General features: G+C 39.4%; 1 protein-coding gene across 1 annotated transcript in view; it reads right to left on the bottom strand.

Annotated features, from left to right (window-relative positions):
• RFTN2 (raftlin family member 2) overlaps positions 1-21,765 on the bottom strand; it is an 82,528-nt gene extending 60,763 nt beyond the window's left edge. Inside the window, exon 1 of the mRNA XM_068969295.1 lies at positions 21,627-21,765. Coding sequence (XP_068825396.1) covers positions 21,627-21,765 — 139 coding nt within the window. The remainder of the gene's footprint in view (positions 1-21,626) is intronic.
• Between the last annotated feature and the right edge of the window lie 406 nt (positions 21,766-22,171).

Consider the following 22,171-nt stretch of genomic DNA (forward strand, 5'->3'; position numbering starts at 1 on the left):
ATGTCTTAAAGTGGAAATACAATACCTTGTATATATATATGTATGTTTCAATTTCAATTAAGGCAGTTTTATATCTTAGGATTTCATTTGAGTGACTATATTTCCATTAATAGATATAGAAGACATATATAGGACAAACAGTATTAGGTTTAGAAGCCAATTGTTTTTATGATTCTGGACAAGATGAGATGTAAAATTTCTTAAGAGTGATATTCATACAAATTTAAAGATTAAAAATGGAAGAAATGATATTTGTTAAGCAAGAATTGTTAAGTGCTTTCTTATTTCCAATTACACTTCAAAACATCATGTTTAAGTTTCTTTGGGAAACTAAAAATATGATTTCTTATGGCACTTACATAAATATTTGAGTAAAGAAATTGAGAAAGTAAAGGTACCCAGAAGTCTTTTTAATAAGCAAAAATTCTAAATATAAAGGAAATTTAAATGCAAAATTTGGTATGCAGTTGAACCATCCCTTTGAAGCAGGACAAATCTGTAGAAACTATAGAAAAGTAGAATCTGTATAGTTTTCAGTAAAAGGAAAAGAGTGTGTAATATGGGAAATGAATATTTTTTCAGCATTAATTTTAAAAACAACTTCACTTTCTGTAACATTATTTCTCACGTTCTGGAAAACCACCAAGAATTAATAGCTATAAATAGAGCTGTAATTTTGTTATCTCTTGAGTAACAAAACATATGAAATTAACTCCAGGTATGGATAGCACTGGTTGTTGGCCTTCTGTTAACGTGGTCAGTGCTGTCCAGCAAAGAGCTGCTGCCAACTGCCCAAACACCGGAAGTAGGTTAAGAAGCAGACAAGGAAGAAGGGTCAGAGGAAATCCCCACCGCCTCTTACATTCAGATCCACGTGATGGAACAGAAAACACCACTTGGGTTCATGTGGGTTCATGCCAACTTTTCAAATAAAATAAAGCACTCCAAGAAAAGTTATATAAACCATGATGAATCCATTTACTCAAATGTTCATCCTTTTTTGGATTTAAACTAATCTATATACAATATATTTTCATCATTATGAATAGGAATAAAAACAAAGAGAGTGATCCTGGTCTTGGAAGAAACAGCTGGATTTCATTGCAAAATGACCCAGTTCTGTCTGCTTGTGTGGCAATCACTCTGTGATTCATTTGGTTTTACTTTTTTAGTATTTAACTACCAACCCTGATTTCCAAACAAAGGAACTAAGAAACTATAAAAGAGAATAAACTGTTAAGACTAAGGAATGAAATGTAGCCTAAACTTATTTTTAGACGTAGAAGGAAATGGCAACCCACTCCAGTGTTCTTGCCTGGAGAATCCCAGGGACAGGGGAGCCTGGTGGGCTGCCGTCCTTGGGGTCGCACAGAATCGGACACGACTGAAGCGACCTAGCAGCAGCAGCAGCAGCATACTAATCCTATACAGTTCTAAAGAAAATTTTAGTCTTTTAATAGATCTCATTGCTTATTGTAGAAAATGGGAATACTTAGCATAATACAGAAGAATCTTCAGAGTCTGGCCTTTATCTACATACTCAAGCCTTCAGTCTTGTTCTTTTTCTCATATGTCTTGCTTTGGCAGGACTGAATTACTGGTGTTCCTGAGCCAGGCACACTATTTCATGACTACAGACTTTCATTTCCTTTCCTGCTCCCCAAGCTGAGTTAATCACTCCTTCCTCTGTGCTGTGCAAAACTAGTTCCCTTACCAAACTATATTATAGTTACTTGTTTATATATCTGGCTCTGCTATTCGACTGATAATTCCTTATGGGCATAAAACCAGAATCACTTACCATGAGTAGAAAGTTACATGTGAATAAATGCAACAAAAAGAAAACACTTACCAGATTCTAGTGGGAGACTGTTATCTGCCAAAGGCTGAGCTACACAGCCCTGCTCTACCTTTGTCGAAAGGGACAATTAGCCGTCTAACTCTAAACTGATTAGATGGCTTAAAAAGAACTGAAAAGAGCACAGCTTTCTGGTTATGAGATTCAGTGATAGTTAATTCTGTCTGTGTGTACAACTTAAAGGCATCTTATGTTTAGTGCTAAGTCTTTTGGTAGAGGCTTGGAGCCCCTACTTGGATAGAAGTAGCAAGGAAAGAGTGATGGCCTGCAAGGGGGCAGAGGACATCAGAGGGAATAAAATGAATTATAAAACTAGATAAAAGAACTATAAAAATTTTACAGTCTGAGGTCACTTAAAATACCTTCTACACTTCACTGGCCCACTTGATAATGATAATGAGGTCATTCCCTCCATTCTATTGTTTCACAACACTGTTTTCAAAGGCAGACTTTTGCAGCACATTAAATGCAATCATGGAGAAGATGGCTGTAACAGAATGACATTGGTGCTCAAAGAGATTTCCATTCAGGTAGTGAATGTATTTCGGAGGAACACCCTGTTCTCTGGTGATGTCAGAGAAATTTTGTGACAATGGAACAAATCCAATTTTTCTGGTCTAATCTACATCCTCTTGCACTCTCAGTGAAGTAAGGTTATTGTCTTGAGTTCAGTGCAAAATAATGTTAATGCACAAAACACAAACATAGAAACAGAGAGAAGTTTTGGGAGGAATTACAAACTAAGAAGTCCAAGAAAGCCACAAAGGGGGTAAAGAAAAGTTGTACATCAATACTTATAAGCATATCTTAGCATAACTTTTTGTAAAGATCATATCACTTTGGGCCCAGTGCTTTACATTAATTATTCAACTGTCTCAAATGTGCATGTTCTTCTATTTGGAGGTCTATGTGTCTTTTGATAAATCGCACTCAGCATAGACATGACAATTACTGTAAATGCTTAAAATATACTTATTAAAGGACCAGCTGTATGAAAAATTGGTTGTAATATTAACATATTCAATGAACAGAGCTCCAGGGTGCTCATGGAGCAGCAGTTTAGAAAATAGATTCTATGGGGAATTCCCTGGTGGTCCAGTGGTTAGGACTCTGCACTTTCACTTTCACTGCTGAGGGCTGGCAAGGTACTTTGTACCTATGTGCCTCAGTTTCCTCATCTGTGAGGTGAGAATAATAATAGTCTCTATAGGGTTGTTAGGATTGAATAAATTTATATTTATAAATTTATATTTGTTCCTAGAAAGTATCTGGCATGTAGCTAGCATGTGCTATACAACTGTTGGCTGCTTTGTTAAATAAAGTCCTTTCCTGCAGAAAGAAGGGCAGCACACTATTCTCACTGTTAGCATTAGGATCAGGAAGCAAATCACCTGGGCTCAAATTATGCCATGTACTAGATCTGGAATCAGTTACTTTGCCTTTCTGAGATGGGGACAAATTAACTTCATAGAGTTGCTTTGATAGTAACTGTAAAACATGAGCCCAGGGCCTGGTACAAAATAAACACACAGACATCAGAGATGTGTCTCTGTTGGTGGCCCAGCTCAGAAAATATGGTTTTGAATGGAAGCTGTTCTCAGAGACAAGTCATTGTTGGTTTAAAAAAATCTCCAGGAAGAAGTTCATTTTAGAGATCTGGACTTATTTCAAAAGCCCAGCCTGGGTCCCTGTCTGTAGAATTCTAGATCAGAGGCCCTTAACTCACACTCTAGACCTCAAATCCCTAAGTCACCCTGTAGATTAGGTGTCCCCAGCTCACTCTCCAGACCAGGGTCCCTAACTCACACCGATCTACTCCATGGAGTCCCAGACTCACATGTCCAAAGGTACCAGCTTGATAAAACAAAGAAAGGGGCTGTGCTGGAGAAGGGACCTGGGGAAGACTTAATACCACATCTGAGAGTGCAGCAGCCCTGGTCCAGTAGTTGCCATGTGGCCATGTGGGCCCAGTGTCACTGAATCTTCTTCTTAGTGGAGACAGGAGGATGGTGGTGAGAAGAGGGCTGGGATTCACTCTGTCAGCAGATTGTCTTTCTTATCTGACATTGTGACTTACTTTAAACATGCCATTATTTTCTCCCATTCCGAAGGCTGTCTTTTCACCTTGCTTATAGTTTCCTTTGTTGTGCAGAAGCTTTTAATTTTAATTAGATCCCATTTGTTTATGTTTGCTTTTATTTCCAGTATTGTGGGAGGTGGATCACAGAGGATTCTGCTGTGATTTATGTCAGAGAGTGTTTTGCCTATGTTCTCCTCTAGGAGTTTTATAGTTTCTGGTATTACGTTTAGATCTTTAATCCATGTTGAGTTTATTTTTGTGTATGGTGTTAGAAAGGGTTCTAGTTTCATTCTTTTACAAGTGGTTGACCAGTTTTCCCAGCACCACTTGTTAAAGAGATTGTCTTTCATCCATTGTATATTCCTGCCTCCTTTGTCGAAGAAAGGTGTCCATAGGTGTGCGGATTTATCTCTGGGCTTTCTATTTTGTTCCATTGATCTATATTTCTGTCTTTGTGCCAGTACCATACTGTCTTGATGACTGTGGCTTTGTAGTAGAGCCTGAAGTCAGGCAGGTTGATTCCTCCAGTTCCATCCTTCTTTCTCAAGATTGCTTTGGCTATTCAAAGTTTTTTGTATTTCCATACAAATTGTGAAAGTATTTGTTCTAGCTCTGTGAAAAATACCGCTGGTAGCTTGATAGGGTTTGCATTGAATCTATAGATTGCTTTGGGTAGTATACTCATTTTCACTATATTAATTCTTCTGATCCATTAACATGGTATATTTCTCCATCTATTAGTGTCCTCTTTGATTTCTTTAATCAGTGTTTTATAGTTTTATATATATATATATATATATATATTTAGTTTCTTTAGGTAGATATATTCCTAAGTATTTTATTCTTTTCGTTGCAATGGTGAATGGAATTGTTTCCTTAATTTCCTTTTCTACTTTCTCATTATTAGTGTATAGGAATGCAAGGGATTTCTGTGTGTTGATTTTATATCCTGCAACTTTACTATATTCATTGATTAGCTCTAGTAATTTTCTGGTGGAATCTTTAGGGTTTTCTATGTAGAGGATCATGTCATCTGCAAACAGTGAGAGTTTTACTTCTTCTTTTCCAATTTGGATTCCTTTTATTTCTTTTTCTGCTCTGATTGCTGTGGCCAAAACTTCCAGAACTATGTTGAATAGTAGTGGTGAAAGTGGGCACCCTTGTCTTGTTCCTGACTTTAGGGGAAATGCTTTCAATTTTTCACCATTGAGGATAATGTTTGCTGTGGGTTTGTCATATATAGCTTTTATTATGTTGATAGCCTTTGGAATGGGAGAAAATAATAGCAAATGAAGCAACTGACAAACAACTAATCTCAAAAATATACAAGCAACTCCTGCAGCTCAATTCCAGAAAAATAAATGACCCAATCAAAAAATGGGCCAAAGAACTAAATACACATTTCTCCAAAGAAGACGTACAGATGGCTAACAAACACATGAAAAGATGCTCAACATCACTCATTATCAGAGAAATGCAAATCAAGACCACACACAATGAGGCACCATTTCACACCAGTCAGAATGGCTGTGATCCAAAAGTCTACAAGCAATAAATGCTGGAGAGGATGTGGAGAAAAGGCAACCCTCTTACACTGTTGGCGGGAATGCAAACTAGTACAGCCACTATGGAGAACAGTGTGGAGATTCCTTAAAAAACTGGAAATAGAACTGCCTTAGGACGCAGCAATCCCATTGCTGGGCATACACACTGAGGAAACCAGAATTGAAAGAGACACATGTACCCCAATGTTCATCGCAGCACTGTTTATAATAGCCAGGACATGGAAGCAACCTAGATATCCATCAGCAGATGAATGGATAAGAAAGCTATGGTGCATATACACAATGGAGTATTACTCAGCCATTAAAAAGAATACATTTGAATCAGTTCTAATGAGGTAGATGAAACTGGAGCCAATTATACAGAGTGAAGTAAGCCTGAAAGAAAAACACCAATACAGTATACAAACACATATATATAGAATTTAGAAAGATGGTAAGGATAACCCTGTATGCGAGACAGCAAAAGAGACACAGATGTATAGAACAGACTTTTGGACTCTGTGGGAGAGGGAGAGGGTGGGGTGATTTGGGAGAATGGCATTGAAACATGTATACTATCATATAAGAAACGAATCACCAGTCTAGGTTTGATACAGGATACAGGATGCTTGGGGCTGGTGCACTGGGATGGCCCAGAGAGATGATATGGGGAGGGTAGTGGGAGGGGGTTCAGGATTGGGAACTCATGTACACCTGTGGGGTATCTCTTCATGGCTGCTCCAGCAAAGCACAGCTACTGCTCCTTACCTTGGACAAGGGATATCTCCTTACTGCTGCTGTTCCTGACATTCAACATGGGATAGCTCCTCTAGGCCCTCCTGTGCCTGCTCAGCCACCGCTCCTCGGGTTGCTCCTCCCGGCCACAGGCCTTGGCCTCGGCAAGAGATACCCCATGCCCAAGGTAAGAGAAACCCAAGTAAGATGGTAGGTGTTGCAAGAGGGCATCAGAGGGCAGACACACTGAAACCATACTCACAAAAAACTAGTCAATCTAATCGCACTAGGACCACAACCTTGTCTAACTCAATGAAACCAAGCCACGCCTGTGGGGCAACCCAAGATGGGTGGGTCATGGTGGAGAGGTCTGACAGAATGTGGTCCACTGGAGAAGGGAATGGCAAGCCACTTCAGTATTCTTGCCTTGAGAACCCCATGGACAGTATGAAAAGGCAAAATGATAGGATACCAAAAGAGGAACTCCCCAGGTCATTAGGTGCCCAATATGCTACTGGAGATCAGTGGAGAAATAACTCCAGAAAGAATGAAGGGATGGAGCCAAAGCAAAAACAATACCCAGTTGTGGATGTACTGGTAATAGAAGCAAGATCCGATGCTGTAAAGAGCAATATTGCATAGGAACGTGCAAGTCAGGTCCATGAATCAAGGCAAATTGGAAGTGGTCAAATAAGAGATGGCAAGTGTGAACGTTGACATTCTAGGAATCAGTGAACTAAAATGGACTGGAATGGGTGAATTTAACTCAGATGATCATTATATCTACTACTGTGGGCAGGAATCCCTCAGAAGAAATGGAGTAGCCATCATGGTCAACGAAAGAGTCTGAAATGCAGTGCTTGGATGCAATCTCAAAAACAACAGAATGATCTCTGTTGGTCTCCAAGGCAAACCATTCGATATCCCAGTTATCCAAGTCTATGCCCAACCAGTAACACTGAAGAAACTGATGTTGAACGGTTTTATGAAGACCTACAAGACCTTTTAGAACTAACACTCAAAAAAGATGTCCTTTTCATTATAGGGGACTGGAATACAAAAGTAGGAAGTCAAGAAACACCTGGAGTAACAGGCAAATTTGGCCTTGGAATGCAGAATGAAGCAGGGCAAAGACTAACAGAGTTTTGCCAAGAAAATGCACTGGTCATAGCAAACACCCTCTTCCAACAACACAAGAGAAGACTCTACACATGGACAGCACCAGATGGTCAACACAGAAATCAGATTGATTCTATTCTTTGCAGCCAAAGATGGAGAAGCTCTATATAGTCAACAAAAACAAGACCAGGAGCTGACTGTGGCTCAGATTATGAACTCCTTATTGCCAAATTCAGACTCAAATTGAAGAAAATAGGGAAAACTGCTAGACCATTCAGGTATGACCTAAATCAAATCCCTTATGATTATACAGTGGAAGTGAGAAATAGATTTAAGGGCCTAGATCTGATAGATAGAGTGCCTGATGAACTATGGAATGAGGTTTGTGACATTGTACAGGACAGGGATCAAGACAATCCCCATGGAAAAGAAATGCAAAAAAGCAAAATGGCTGTCTGGGGAGGCCTTACAAATAGCTGTGAAAAGAAGAGAAGTGAAAAGCAAATGAGAAAAGGAAAGATATAAGCATCTGAATGCAGAGTTCCAGAGAATAGCAAGAAGAGATAAGAAAGCCTTCTTCAGCGATCAATGCAAAGAAATAGAGGAAAACAACAGAATGGGAAAGACTAGAGATCTCTTTAAGAAAATGAGAGATACCAAGGAAATATTTCATGCAAAGATGGGCTCGATAAAAGACAGAAATGGTATGGATCTAACAGAAGCAGAAGATATTATGAAGAGGTGGCAAGAATACACAGAAGAACTATACAAAAAAGATCTTCATGACCCAGATAATCATGATGATGTGATCACTCATCTAGAGCCAGACATCTTGGAATGTGAAGTCAAGTGGGCCTTAGAAAGCATCACTATGAACAAAGCTAGTGGAGGTGATGAAATTCCAGTGGAGCTATTTCAAATCCTGAAAGATGATGCTGTGAAAGTCCTGCACTCAATATGCCAGCAAGTTTGGAAAACTCAGCAGTGGCCACAGGACTGGAAAAGGTCAGTTTTCATTTCAATCCCAAAGAAAGGCAATGCCAAAGAATGCTCAAACTACCGCACAATTGCACTCATCTCACATGCTAGTAAAGTAATGCTCAAAATTCTCCAAGCCAGGCTTCAGCAATACGTGAACTGTGAACTCCCGGATGTTCAAGCTGGTTTTAGAAAAGGCAGAGGAACCAGAGATCAAATTGCCAGCATCCGCTGGATCATGGAAAAAGCAAGAGAGTTCCAGAAAAACATCTATTTCTGCTTTATTGACTATGCCAAAGCCTTTGACTGTGTGGATCACAATAAACTGTGGAAAATTCTTCAAGAGATGGGAATACCAGATCACCTAACCTGCCTCTTGAGAAATCTGTATGCAGGTCAGGAAGCAACAGTTAGAACTGGACGTGCACCAACAGACTGGTTCCAAATAGGAAAAGGAGTATGTCAAGACTGTATATTGTCACCCTGCTTATTTAACTTCTATGCAGAGTACATCATGAGAAACGCTGGACTGGAAGAAACACAAGCTGGAGTCAAGATTTCTGGGAGAAATATCAATAACCTCAGATATGCAGATGACACCACCCTTATGGCAGAAAGTGAAGAGGAACTCAAAAGCCTCTTGATGAAAGTGAAAGAGGAGAGTGAAAAAGCTGGCTTAAAGCTCAACATTCAGAAAATGAAGATGATGGCATCCGGTCCCATCACTTCATGGGAAATAGATGGGAAACAATGGAAACGGTGTCTGACTTTATTTTTTGGGGCTCCAAAATCAGTGCAGATGGTGCCTGGAGCCATGAAATTAAAAGACGCTTACTCCTTGAAGAAAAGTTATGACCAACCTAGACAGTGTATTCAAAAGCAGAGACATTACTTTGCCGACTAAGGTCTGTCTAGTCAAGGCTATGGTTTTTCCAGTGGTCATGTATGGATGTGAGAGTTGGACTGTGAAGAAGGCTGAGGGCCAAAGAATTGATGCGTTTGAACCGTGGTGTTGGAGAAGACTCTTGAGAGTCCCTTGGACTGCAAGGAGATCCAACAAGTCCATTCTGAAGGAGATCAACCCTGGGATTTCTTTGGAAGGAATGATGCTGAAACTGAGGCTCCAGTACTTTGGCCACCTCATGTGAAGAGTTGACTCATTGGAAAAGACTCTGATGCTGGGAGGAATTGGCGGCAGGAGAAGAAGGGGACGGCTGAGGATGAGATGGCTGGATAGCATCACAGACTCAATGGACGTGAGTCTGAGTGAACTCCGGGAGATGGTGATGGACAGGGAGGCCTGGCATGCTGCGATTCCTGGGGTCACAAAGAGTCGGACACGACTGAGCGACTGACCTGAACTGAACTGTACACCTGTGGTGGATTCATGTCAATGTATGGCAAAACCAATATAGTATTGTAAAGTAAAAAAAATAATAATAATAAAATAAAATAAATAAACAAACATGCCAATGTCATTCAAGAAAAGTAAACCCAGGAGCAAGGAAAAGAGAAATAAATCTGGAAGTTTTGTTGAGAACATCCCTTCAAGTAATCCCGTCTATTCTTAATAATGTTTTTTTTTTTTATTAAATTTTAAAATCTTTAATTCTTACATGTGTTCCCAAACATGAAACCCCCTCCCACCTCCCTCCCCATAACATCTCTGTGGGTGGTCCCCATGCACCAGCCCCAAGCATGCTGTATCTTGTGTCAGACATAGACTGGCGATTCAATTCTTACATGATAGTATACATGATAGAATGCCATTCTCCCAAATCATCCCGCCCTCTCCCTCTCTCTCTGAGTCCAAAAGTCCGTTATACACAGCTGTGTCCTTTTTCCTGTCTTGCATACAGGGTCGTCATTGCCATCTTTCTAAATTCCATATATATGTGTTAGTATACTGTATTGGTGTTTTTCTTTCTGGCTTACTTCACTCTGTATAATCGGCTCCAGTTTCATCCATCTCATCAGAACTGATTCAAATGAATTCTTTTTAATGGCAGAGTAATACTCCATTGTGTACATGTACCACAGCTTTCTTATCCATTCATCTGCTGATGGACATCTAGGTTGTTTCCATGTCCTGGCTATTATAAACAGTGCTGCGATGAACATTGGGGTACATGTGTCTCTTTCAATTCTGGTTTCCTCAGTGTGTATACCCAGCAGTGGGATTGCTGGGTCATAAGGTAGTTCTATTTGCAATTTTTTAAGGAATCTCCACACTGTTCTCCATAGTGGCTGTACTAGTTTGCATTCCCACCAACAGTGTAGGAGGGTTCCCTTTTCTCCACACCCTCTCCAGCATTTATTGCTTGCAGACTTTTGGATCGCAGCCATTCTGACTGGTGTGAAGTGGTACCTCATTGTGGTTTGGATTTGCATTTCTCTGATAATGAGTGATGTTGAGCATCTTTTCATGTGTTTGTTAGCCATCCGTATGTCTTCTTTGGAGAAATGTCTATTTAGTTCTTTGGCCCATTTTTTGATTGGGTCGTTTATTTTTCTGGAATTGAGCTGCATAAGTTGCTTGTATATTTTTGAGATTAGTTGTTTGTCAGTTGCTTCATTTGCTATTATTTTCTCCCATTCAGAAGGCTGTCTTTTCACCTTGCGTATATTTTCCTTTGTTGTGCAGAAGCTTTTAATTTTAATTAGATCCCATTTGTTTATTTTTGCTTTTATTTCCAGAATTCTGGGAGGTGGATCATAGAGGATCCTGCTGTGATTTATGTCTGAGAGTGTTTTGCCTATATTCTCCTCTAGGAGTTTTATAGTTTCTGGTCTTACATTTAGATCTTTAATCCATTTTGAGTTTATTTTTGTGTGCGGTGTTAGAAAGTGATCTAGTTTCATTCTTTTACAAGTGGTTGACCAGTTTTCCCAGCATATACCATGTTCATGGGTTGGAAGAATCAATATAGTGAAAATGAGTATACTACCCAAAGCAATTTACAAATTCAACGCAATCCCTATCAAGCTACCAGCCATATTTTTCACAGAACTAGAACAAATAATTTCAAGATTTGTATGGAAATACAAAAAACCTCGAATAGCCAAAGCAATCTTGAGAAAGAAGAATGGAACTGGAGGAATCAACTTGCCTGACTTCAGGCTCTACTACAAAGCCACAGTCATCAAAACAGTATGGTACTGGCACAAAGACAGACATATAGATCAATGGAACAAAATAGAAAGCCCAGAGATAAATCCACACACATATGGACACCTTATCTATTCTTAATAATGTTTTAAACTGTACTGAAAAGAGACTGGCAACCTGATTCAGCTTAGAGATGTGAGGAAAGGCGAGCTGTACCCACAGAGTGAGGTATTTTCATCAGCGCTCACTGAGTGAGTGAAGACGCTCAGTCTTGTCTGACTCTTTGTGACCCCATGGACTGAAGCCTACCAGGCTCCTCCCTCCATGGGATTCTCCAGGCAAGAGTACTGGAGTGGGTTGCCATTTCCTTCTCCAGGGGATCTTCCCTACCCAGGGATCGAACCTGGGTGTCCAGTATTCCAGGCACATGCTTTAACCTCTGAGCCACCAAGAGTGCCTAAGCGCTCACTAGAGTGGATAATTACGTCTCTGTGGTAGGCTTGGTGTCTGCGTCAAGCCTTTGATTTGATCTCCTTACACTGGGGTGGTAATATCAGAGACTCTGTTACTTTAAAACATAGGAAATTAGGGGGGAGGCGTGATTGTTTTGGCTAGAACTGTAGAGCACAGGAAGTTAGCAGCAGCTGTGAGCCATCTTGCTCTTCGCTCCTCAGCCACCAAGAGTTCCTTCTCAGTTCCTTGGGAGAAGGAACAAATGCTGTTGACAGCAGTAATGGGTGGGGTTGGTTGCTATTCAGTCAATGCTACATGATTTGTAATACTTTATTATACTTTACAAGGCCATTGTGAAGGAAAGTATTTTGTAGTTGCTTTGAAAACTACCCACATGCAGTGTGGATTTTTTTCTCATTAAAATGTAAACATATAGAAGGTTATGTAATGTTCTGTCATTTTTCCTCATAGTTTCTGAAATAAAATATCAGTACAATTTTTTATGGTCCTTTGCTTAAAAACTTCATAGAAAAGATCAAATTTTAAAAATACAAAAAAAGTCACATTCTTTTAGTATAAAGCTAAGAACTTGTTCAATACCAAAAGCTTCTCCTTGATGATGTAACTCTATGAGAAAAGTCCAACACATATAAATGTGTTTTTTTGTGAAGATTGGTATGTATTTTTGAACTGTTTATGAAAAATTAGTTCCTCAGATAAAGATACAATATGCAAACACTGGCAAATAATTTTACCATATTTTGAAAAGAGAACAGACTGTCAAACTCCCTATTTTATTTAGCAATTATAGTAAAAAGTAACAAGTAACATATACCAAGGTATTCTGTGTCAGGCACTATGTGAAGTGCTTTACATGCCTAATATTAATAAGTCCTTACAAAAACTCCATAAAGTAGATATTGTCATTATTCTCAGATAAGGAAACTCAGGAAGAGAGAGGTTTGGTAACTTGCCCAGATTGTTAGTGAGTGGTAAGGCTGTGTCCCTGAGAGTGGGAAAGATTGAGGCAGGAGAAGGGGCAGCAGAGGATGAGATGGTTGGATGACATAATTGAATCAATGGACATGAGTTTGAGCAAACTCCAGGAAATAGTGAAGGACAGGGAAGCCTGGTGTGCTGCAGTCCATGGGGTTGCAAAGAGTCCGACACAACTGAGCAACAGAACAACAACAACAACAACAAAGGCTGTGATTGAACCAGACAGAATGACTCCAAGGAATTCTTCAGGCAAGAATACTGGAGTGGGTTGCCATACCCTCCAGGGGATCTTCACGATTCAGGGATCAAACCTGTGTCTCTTACGTCTCCTGCATTGGCAGGCAGATTCTTTACCACTAGTGCCCCCTGGGAAGCCCTTTTAGCACCTACAGGAAAGTAAAACTTCATTTGCAATTTTGTTAATTCAAAATTTGTGAAAATTCAGACATGAGCTGCACTAAAGCTTTTGATTTCTATAAATTATTAAGAAATTTAATGTATGGATATTAAAAGGAGTATCTGGTTTATGCTACTTGTCAAAATGTTTTGTTACTTAGAAATATAAACTACTATATAAGGAATATCCAAATTACGTAACTTTTTGTTTTCAATAAAAGTTACCATCTTTGTAGTCACTCATTAATATATTTAATTGAAGTAATACAGTTGTAGTTTTGAAATACACTCTAACTCGAGGAACTACATAGTTCATATTATAGGCAGCTGTGCAAAAGATCACATCATGACCATTTAAAATTCTTGCAGTCTATGTTCCACGGCTGCCTCCTTCATGTGCTGCACTCCACCTATTCTATTTGCAGTTCCCAAACCATGAAATATTCTCTTGTTTCTGAGTCTGTTCATCTTGTCTTTTAGCCTTGTTTGCCTTACTCCCACTTCCTACTTAGCTTTTTTTTTTTTAACCTTAAAAAAAACCTTGTCTGGGGGTAGAAACATAACATACAAAAAGCACAAAACATACTTAAAAGTGCCAACATTTGGTAATGCCATCCATTCAAAAATCAGAAAATGACAGGCACTTCAGAAGCCTACCATTCCACCCTTTCAATCACAATCCCTCTCTCCCACTCCGTGCTAACTTGACTTTTTCTTTGACTTTTATGGTCCTCAATTCCTTGCTCTTCTTCTTAATTAACTATACAAGAATGGTGGCGCTCATGGTAAAGAACATGCCTGCCAAAGCAGGAGACATAAGAAATGTGGATTTGATCCCCGAGTCGGGAAGGTCCCCTGGAGAAGCGCTTGGCAACCCACTCCAGTATTCTTGCCTGGAGAATTTCATGGACAGAGGAGCCTGGTGGGCTATGGTCCGTAGGGTTGCAAAGAGTTGGACATGACTGAAGCGACTTAGCATGCATGCATGCAAGAATGTAAATAAACACTATAGTTCAGTTTTCCCAATTTTTGGAGCTTTATGTAAATGGAATCATACAATATGTGCTTTTGTGTTTGTTTTCTTTCACTGAACATTAAGCTCGTGAGATTCATCTGGTACAGCTTGTGTAGTTATGATTTGTTTTTCTGATTGCATTATAGTAGAGGACCACAAAAGTACTGCCTATGGCCTGTTTTGTTGCATATGGTATGTTGACTCTACATTGGCTGAGCTGAGTAGTCAGGACAGAGATCACATGGCTCACAAAGCCTAAAATATTTGCTATCTGGCTCTTTTCAGAAAAAGCTGGTGTGCTGTGATTCATGGGGTCGCAATGAGTTGGACACAACTGAGCGACTGAACTGAACTGAACTGAGTCTTACTTCCATAGTATAGGGTTGCACTGTATGTACAGGTACATGTGCTCAGTCGCTCAGTAGTGTTTGACTCTTTGCAGCCCCATAGACTGTAGCCCTCCAGGCTCCCCTATCCATGGAATTTTCCAGGCAAGAACTGGAGTGGGTTACCATTTCCCATTTCAGAGGATCTTCCTGATCCAGGGATCGAACCTGCATCTCTTGTGTCTCCTGAACTGGCAGGCTGGTTCTTTACCACTACCACTACCTGGGAAGCCCTGCATCATATGATATACCATAATTTATTTTTCTAATCTCTTGTTTGTAGATTTCTAAGTTGTTCACTCTTTTGCGGTTATTATAAGTAGTCCTTCTATCAGTATTTTTGTATGTGCTGCTGGTGAATGCGTAGCCACGCTTCCACTGGGATATGGATCTTTGCTAAACAGATAATGACAAAGCATTTTTTTTTTCAAAGTGGTTGTACCAGTTTACAAACACCTGGTATCAGCAGTCTTTTGAGATTTTAGGGGCTTCCCTGGTAAAGAATCCACCTGCAATGCAAGAGACCTGGGTTCAATCCCTGGGTTGGGAAGAACCCCTGGAGAAGGGAATGTCTACCCAACCCAATAGTCTGGCCTGGAGAATTCCATGGACAGAGGAGCCTGGTCACAAAGAGTTGAAAATGACTTTCATTTTCTCAACATTTTAGCTGTTTTTTGGATAATTTGTAGTGGTTTCTCATTGTGGTTTTAGCATGCATTTTTCCTGATTACTAATGAAGCTGAGCCCAGTTTCATATGTCTGTTGGCCATTTGGATTTCCTGTTTTGTTATCTACCTGTCCAAATCTCTTGTCCATTTTTCTATTCAGTTGTTTTTTCCTTCTTGATTTTCAGTTTCATTTTGTGTATTATGGATACAAATCTTTGTCTAACTTCCACTCATTCTTTAGATGATAGGAGGTGGCAGTTAGAAAATTTTTTTTAAACATTTTTTAGCAACTAAGCAAGCTTTTTTTCTTAAAAAATTTTTATTTATTTATTTTTGACTGTACTGGGCCTTTGTTGCTTTGTGCGTGCTTCTTCTTCTTGTGGTGAGTGGGGGCTACTATTCATGCAATATGTGGGCTTCTCATTGCAGTGGCTTCTCTTGTTGTGGAGCACTGACTGCAGGGCACGGGCTTCAGTAGTTTCGGCACATGGGCTTAGTAGTTGTGGTTCCTGGTTTTATTTTTATTTTTATTTTTGGTTCCTGGTTTTAAAACACTGACCCAGTATACATGGCACATGGGCTTAGTTGCCATGAAGGGCATGTGCCATCGTCCCAGACCAGGGATTGAACCTGTGTCTCCTGTATTGGTAGGTGGATTCTTTACCACTTGAGGGAAGCCTGAGGTGGAACGTCTTTTAAGGAGTCTTTTTGGATCTACCTATCAAGTGGAGGTGCTCTTCTTTCCACCTCTACAACCCTCAGATTTCTAGCAAAGCCTGTATCACAGCATAGAGTGTTTGCACTGTAAATGAATGCCCCTCAGCAGGATGCTCACTAGGTTGCAGGTTCTTACAAGTCAAGGACTAGGCTTTACTTATCTCTGTATCCTCATTCTGAGCTCAGTAGGTGCTGAGTAAGTGTTAGTTCAGAGAATAAATAAATGTCCACCCAGATATAAGAAAAAACCCCAATATAATGTAGATTGCCAATAGAAATGTATTTTCCTCCCAATATCAATATTTATTCAAGTGGGTTGAAAAGTGAAAGTGAAGTTGCTCAGTGGTGTCCAGCTCTTTGCGACCCCATGGACTGTAGCCTACCAGGCTCCTTGGTCCATGGGATTTTCCAGGCAAGGGTACTGGAGTGGGTTGCCATTTCCTTCTCCAGGGGATCTTCCCAACCCAGGTCTCCCAAATTGTTAGCAGATGCCTTACCATCTTAGCTAACAAGTGGGTTAACTGTATGCTATTATCAGAGATTCCCTACTCCCCCAGGTCAGAATGGGATCTTTCTCTTTCATAACAGTCTGAAATTGTGAGGTTTTATTACATTTTTAAACCAAAATATCCCACCAATTTAAACATAAGAAAAGTCTGTATGCAGTTTTTCACCTGGTAGGAGTTTGCACTAGGCACCATGTCAAAGATTATGTTGATGCTTGAGTAAATTTAGCAATTTTTGCTATAAATTTCTTTTTATGCAGCATTTTACATTTGAAAATCTTTTGACGGCTTGAGAAAATATTCAAGAACTTATGAGTCAAACAGATATAGAAAATTTAGCTGGACTGACCTTCCTTCTTTCCTTCCTTCCCTCATTTCTGATACTTTATTCATCTCTTGATGATTTTTAGATGCATTCTCTTCAGTGCTGCATTTTCATTCTTCTTGAAAGTTCTCTAGTATTTAAAATTACTGATCATTTCTTGCTTTTTGAAACCCTTCGTTTCCTTGTTTTCTCTGGTGCTATATAAGTTGCAGTTGTCCTCAGACTCTGTCATTTTTGTTGGAGGTGGTTTAGTTGCTAAGTCGTGTCCAACTCTTTGAAACCCCATGGACCGTAGCCTTCCAAGTTCCTCTGTTCCATGGGATTCTCCAAGCAAGAATACTATTGTGGGTTGCCATTTCCTTCTCCAGGGGATCTTTCCAACCAGGGAATTGAGCCCAGGTGTCCTGCATTGTAGGCAGATTCTTTACTGACTGAGCTACAAGGGAATGCCTTGTAGACTCTGTCATTTTTGTTGAATAGTCCTCAATACCATTAAATATGCCTGATGACTCAGCCCAAGACACTTATGCTCTGCCCATATTCTCCTCTTTTAAGACTTTATTTACTTCAAGTCCTCCTGGAAGTCATCATCTCCAGCTGTGTACCTATAACTCTCTCTGCCAGGATGTTCCACTGCCACCTCACAGGCATCGTGCCTGGAATGGAATTGCTGTTTCACCCACTGACTCTTTGTGGGATGCCCCTCGTATTGTGGGAGGCATGGTTATTCCCACAGTTACTCAGGCTCAGAACTGGGAAGTTATCCTGGATTTATCATTTTTTCTGTTCCTTTCTATCCAGCCAGCCACAGGCTAAGTTCCTCTTTGGTAATGTCTGTTACAAATGCCCCTTGCATCCTCTCCTCATTGCAGGTCCACATTGTCAGTCAAGTCCGATTCTTTGCGACCCTATAGACTGTAACTTGCTAGGCTCCTCTGTCCACAGGATTCTGCAGGTAGAAATACTGGAGAGGGTTGCCATACCTTCCTCCAAGGGATCTTCCCAATCTGGGGATCTTTCTGATCCAGGGATCTTTCCAATCCAGGAATTGAGGCCGTGTCTCTTATGTCTCCTACACTGGCAGGTAGGTTCTTTACCCCTAGCACCTCCTGGGAAGCCCATTATTTCAGCACCACTTATTGGCCATCAGTCTTGTGCCAAACAGTGTGCCAAACACAGCAATGCAAAGGTGGACACGGTATACTTCCTGACCTTGAGGAGTTCATAATCTTTTCCAGTCTGACCAATTAGAATTTAAAATACCATAAGGCAAAAACTATGTGTTATTTCTTTTTGTATTTCATTACTTATCAGCATCTTCTATGGAATCCATACATCAATATATTTATTACTGTAACAATGATAACAAAAGACAATGAGAGTTTCTGTTCTCATAATAAGAAAGCTAGCCAGGGCCCAGCAAAATTTTTCTCAATGCGTTTTTATGTAATTCTATTAGAAAGTAAAATAAGGAAGTTACCATCCATCCTTCTTTTGGGTTTCTAATATTATAGAAATTTCTTTTTAATCATAAAGCTATACATGCTCTAAAAATCTTTAAGGCCATGGTTATTCAGATTATTTTCTGGGATTGCACAAGAAGGCAAACCAACCCTTCTCGATCATTTGCAGAGTTCATTTAACTTTTCACTAATAAATTCTGTAATGTGTGTCAGAAACTCTGACACACACTCTCATAAATACACATGTATAGATTACTATACAATAATTCAGAAAATTTATCACAAAGACTGTGCTGAAATCTCAATAGTGCAATTAGTAGACCTGGCATAAAGCTAGGAGGGATAATACTTAACTTTTATTAAGTGATTCTGTGCATGGGTGCTCAGTCACTCAGTCATGTCTGCCTCTTTGTGACTCTATGGACTGTAACCTGTCAGGCTCCTCTGTCCATGGGATTATCCTGGCAAGAATACTGGAGTGGGTTGCCATTTATTCACCCAAGGGATCTTCCTTACCCAAGGGTTGAACCTGTGTCTCCTGCATTGCAGGCAGATTCTTTACCACTGAGCCACCTGGGAAGCCCTGCTTATTAAATGCCAAGTATTTTTTCAAAGAGATTATTTTGTATAATCTCCTTTAATCCTTAAAACAATTCTATTATGTAAGCACCATTAGAATCCCCATTTTATAGATGAGGAAGCTGAGATACAGCAAAGTTCATAAACTTGCTAAGTTAGTGAGTGAAAGCCTAGATTCAGAAGCCAGGAACTTGACTCCAGACCCTTGTGTGCTTAATGATTAGACTATTATTTCTCCCATAGGAAATGGCAACCCTAGTCCATGGGGTTGCAAGAATCGGACACAACTTAGCAACTAAACAACCACCACCACCAGAGATATATAAATAATGGCTCAAAGTCCCCACTGCACTAAAAAACAAGTGTGGGAAAGGCACACACACACACACACACACACACACACACACACACACACATAGAGGGAATGGAACTAAATGGAAAACAAATTGTTCAAGATAATTATAGCCACTATAACACAGGGCACTGAAAATTTCAAAGGGTCTCCTGCCCCACTGGGACTAACTCCCTATCCAATGTTCTCTATTGGGAAAAACAGAGGAGAACAATGTAAGAGACAGGCTCTTCATGAGCACACACAGCTGTCGCCACCAGACCATTTTGTTTCCTGGAAGGTTGCTCACTGCACATGGGCTCTGAGAGGCAGAAGATGCCACTATTCAGTAGTCCTTACAGCAACTCCAGGTCAGAATGGCTGGGGCTAAACCTAGAAGGCTGGTGTGCTTTAACCCCCATGTGACTCACTCCTCTGTACATTAGAGGAATAGGTGGGGGTGAGGTACAACAGAAGAGAACAGGGTGATTTGTGGAGCTGGGCTGATACTGAGTTTTGGCTTCTGAAGCAAAGGCAGAGACACAAACAAAACAAAACCAAAAACATGTGGAAGAATCGGAGAGAAAGGGAACACCAGGAGACTAGGTGCCTGGAGCAAATAGGAACCAGGTGCAACTTTAAAATACATGCTTGCTTCCTGAGTTAGTGTTTGCAAACTATGCCCGTATCTCCACTTTATATTGTAATATTCTATCATCTCATCCAAACACTTAGAGTGAAAGGTAGAAATTTTACTCCTTTCACAGAGAAAAGGGCTTCTAATAATAACAAAACCAAAATGACTTTTGAAGAAAACTAGATCTTTCTGATTCAAGGATGGTTGCATTTAAACAAATTTGTTTGACACTGCTAACACTGTTGGGAAGAAATAAATCAGAAAAAAAATTCAAGTTACTTTAAGACCTATGGGGATTTGTGTAGCAAATCTTAAAGCACAGATCAGAATGGCTCTGGCCTAATATTTATGAACAGATAAGGTTTTGAGGTTAAGGAAAATATGTGTTCGTGTCCTTGAATTTATAAAAATCAGTCCTAAAAATTAATTGACGACAATCAATGGAGAAAATATAGCACCACATTACAAATGTTTTCTCAAATGATGGTTTTTGAAAAAGTATAGAAAAATTCATTTGAGTAGTTACTTCTCTGATTATCACCATTATCTTTATCTACTTTTAACTTTCATCATTAAAAAGAAAAGTAAGAATATTGACAGTTTTCCTTTTGGTAGCCTTAACCTTAGGTAAAAATGGAAAAGTAAATACATTAAAAATATATGTACAGACTTTGCATATGCCTCTAGAAGGGAGTTTGTTTGCTGGCTAGCTCAGTTTTTGACAAAGGAAAATGGGCTGCTCTTGCTATTTGCACAAAGATGCACTGTTTACAGAACAAACCAAAAAATGGAGAATTTGTGTTTAAAAGAAATTAATATCCAACCTGATAATATACTTAGTATAAATCTATTAACTGATAAAATGTGCAGCTTATTAGAATTTAAAAGCATAACTTGCCAACAAGAACTTAATACTAATATCTGGACATTCTAATAGCAAGCAAGACACTCAACTTCATTTTTAGTACCCTATAATTAAAGATATACTTCTGCTTTTTAAAAACTAAGTTTTATCAATGTCATTGTACAGTAAAGTTTCCAAAAGAAGTGAGGTAAAGTATATGTGAAGTTGAGCTGCCTCTATTCTGTGCACAAGTCTGCCATCTGGGCTTGTTTATTTGTGTTTCCAACTTTCTGGAACAGGGAGTTTCTCTGTTAGAGACCTGGTATCAAGCAAAGGAAGTATCTTACAGAAGACTATAGTTTTTTCTTTTTTACTGTATTTTCAAACTTCAGGTTTAGTTTGGTCAAAAATATCAAGTGACTAGCACAATCACAACATTTAACACAGCTGGAGGCCTCAGAATTGTCTTAGCAAATATCCTTCCACATGATGCAAGTAACATTTCCTACATGCCACCTTCTTGTGCCTTTCAGATCTTTTTCAAAACATAAACTGTCATTAAGGCTATAGCTACTTGGCTGAGAAAGCAAGCGTTTTTCATGTATCCTTCTACAAATAAGCATTTGATTTAAAAGTGAAAGAACTGTTTCCAAGCAGTTTTTCTAATTTTATAGAGTACATATGAGCCAAATTTACAAAAAACAAAGCAAACAAAACTGAAATCTTTCAGAATGTAATTAAGAAACAAAGCATTATTGTTAGATTGATTGCACAATCTAATTACGAAGCACCATGTAAAAAGCCACAAACCAACCCTTTAAAAAACTAGTAGTCCTTTATCTTTGAAATCTTTCATTTAACAAATAAAATAGAAGCAAAAATACCTTGTAATGTAAAGTCCAGCAATACATATTCGTAAGCAAATTCTGTCTTTGTTTCCACTTGCGGTCTCTTCAGGGTAGAAAATATTTTTCCAGGGCTGCTATCATCAGGGTCTTCTAGCTTTCTAAGTCCGCACCCCATGGCAAAATCTGTAAGGAATTAAATTGCAGAATAGGGGAGGGAGACCAGAAAACTCTGTTGTTTAAGCTGCAAAAAGAAAGTTACAGACTTAACTGCTTGGATTTTTTCCGCTAAAATATAGATACTCAAAAAGAAAACATTTGAGTCCAAAGAAAGGAGCTGAAGATTTTTTCTATCCATTTTTCTGTAAAGTCGCTGAACCCATGATGATTAAGCTACAGCTCTGGGAGGCTGGGCTTGATCTTAGTAGAAACATGCAAGCTGCTACAACTTAGCGGAGAATTTCCATGCCACGTCAATTTACAGCCAGCCCCCTACCAGAGTTCTGTCGCTCAGGGCACCAACAGTGCTTTGTCTATTCCAGTTGGCTGGATGATAAAGAAGGTGTCCAGAAACGGAAATAAAA

Source organism: Capricornis sumatraensis, chromosome 3 (genome assembly GCF_032405125.1).
Source record: "Capricornis sumatraensis isolate serow.1 chromosome 3, serow.2, whole genome shotgun sequence".
Taxonomy (NCBI): Eukaryota; Metazoa; Chordata; class Mammalia; order Artiodactyla; family Bovidae; genus Capricornis; species Capricornis sumatraensis.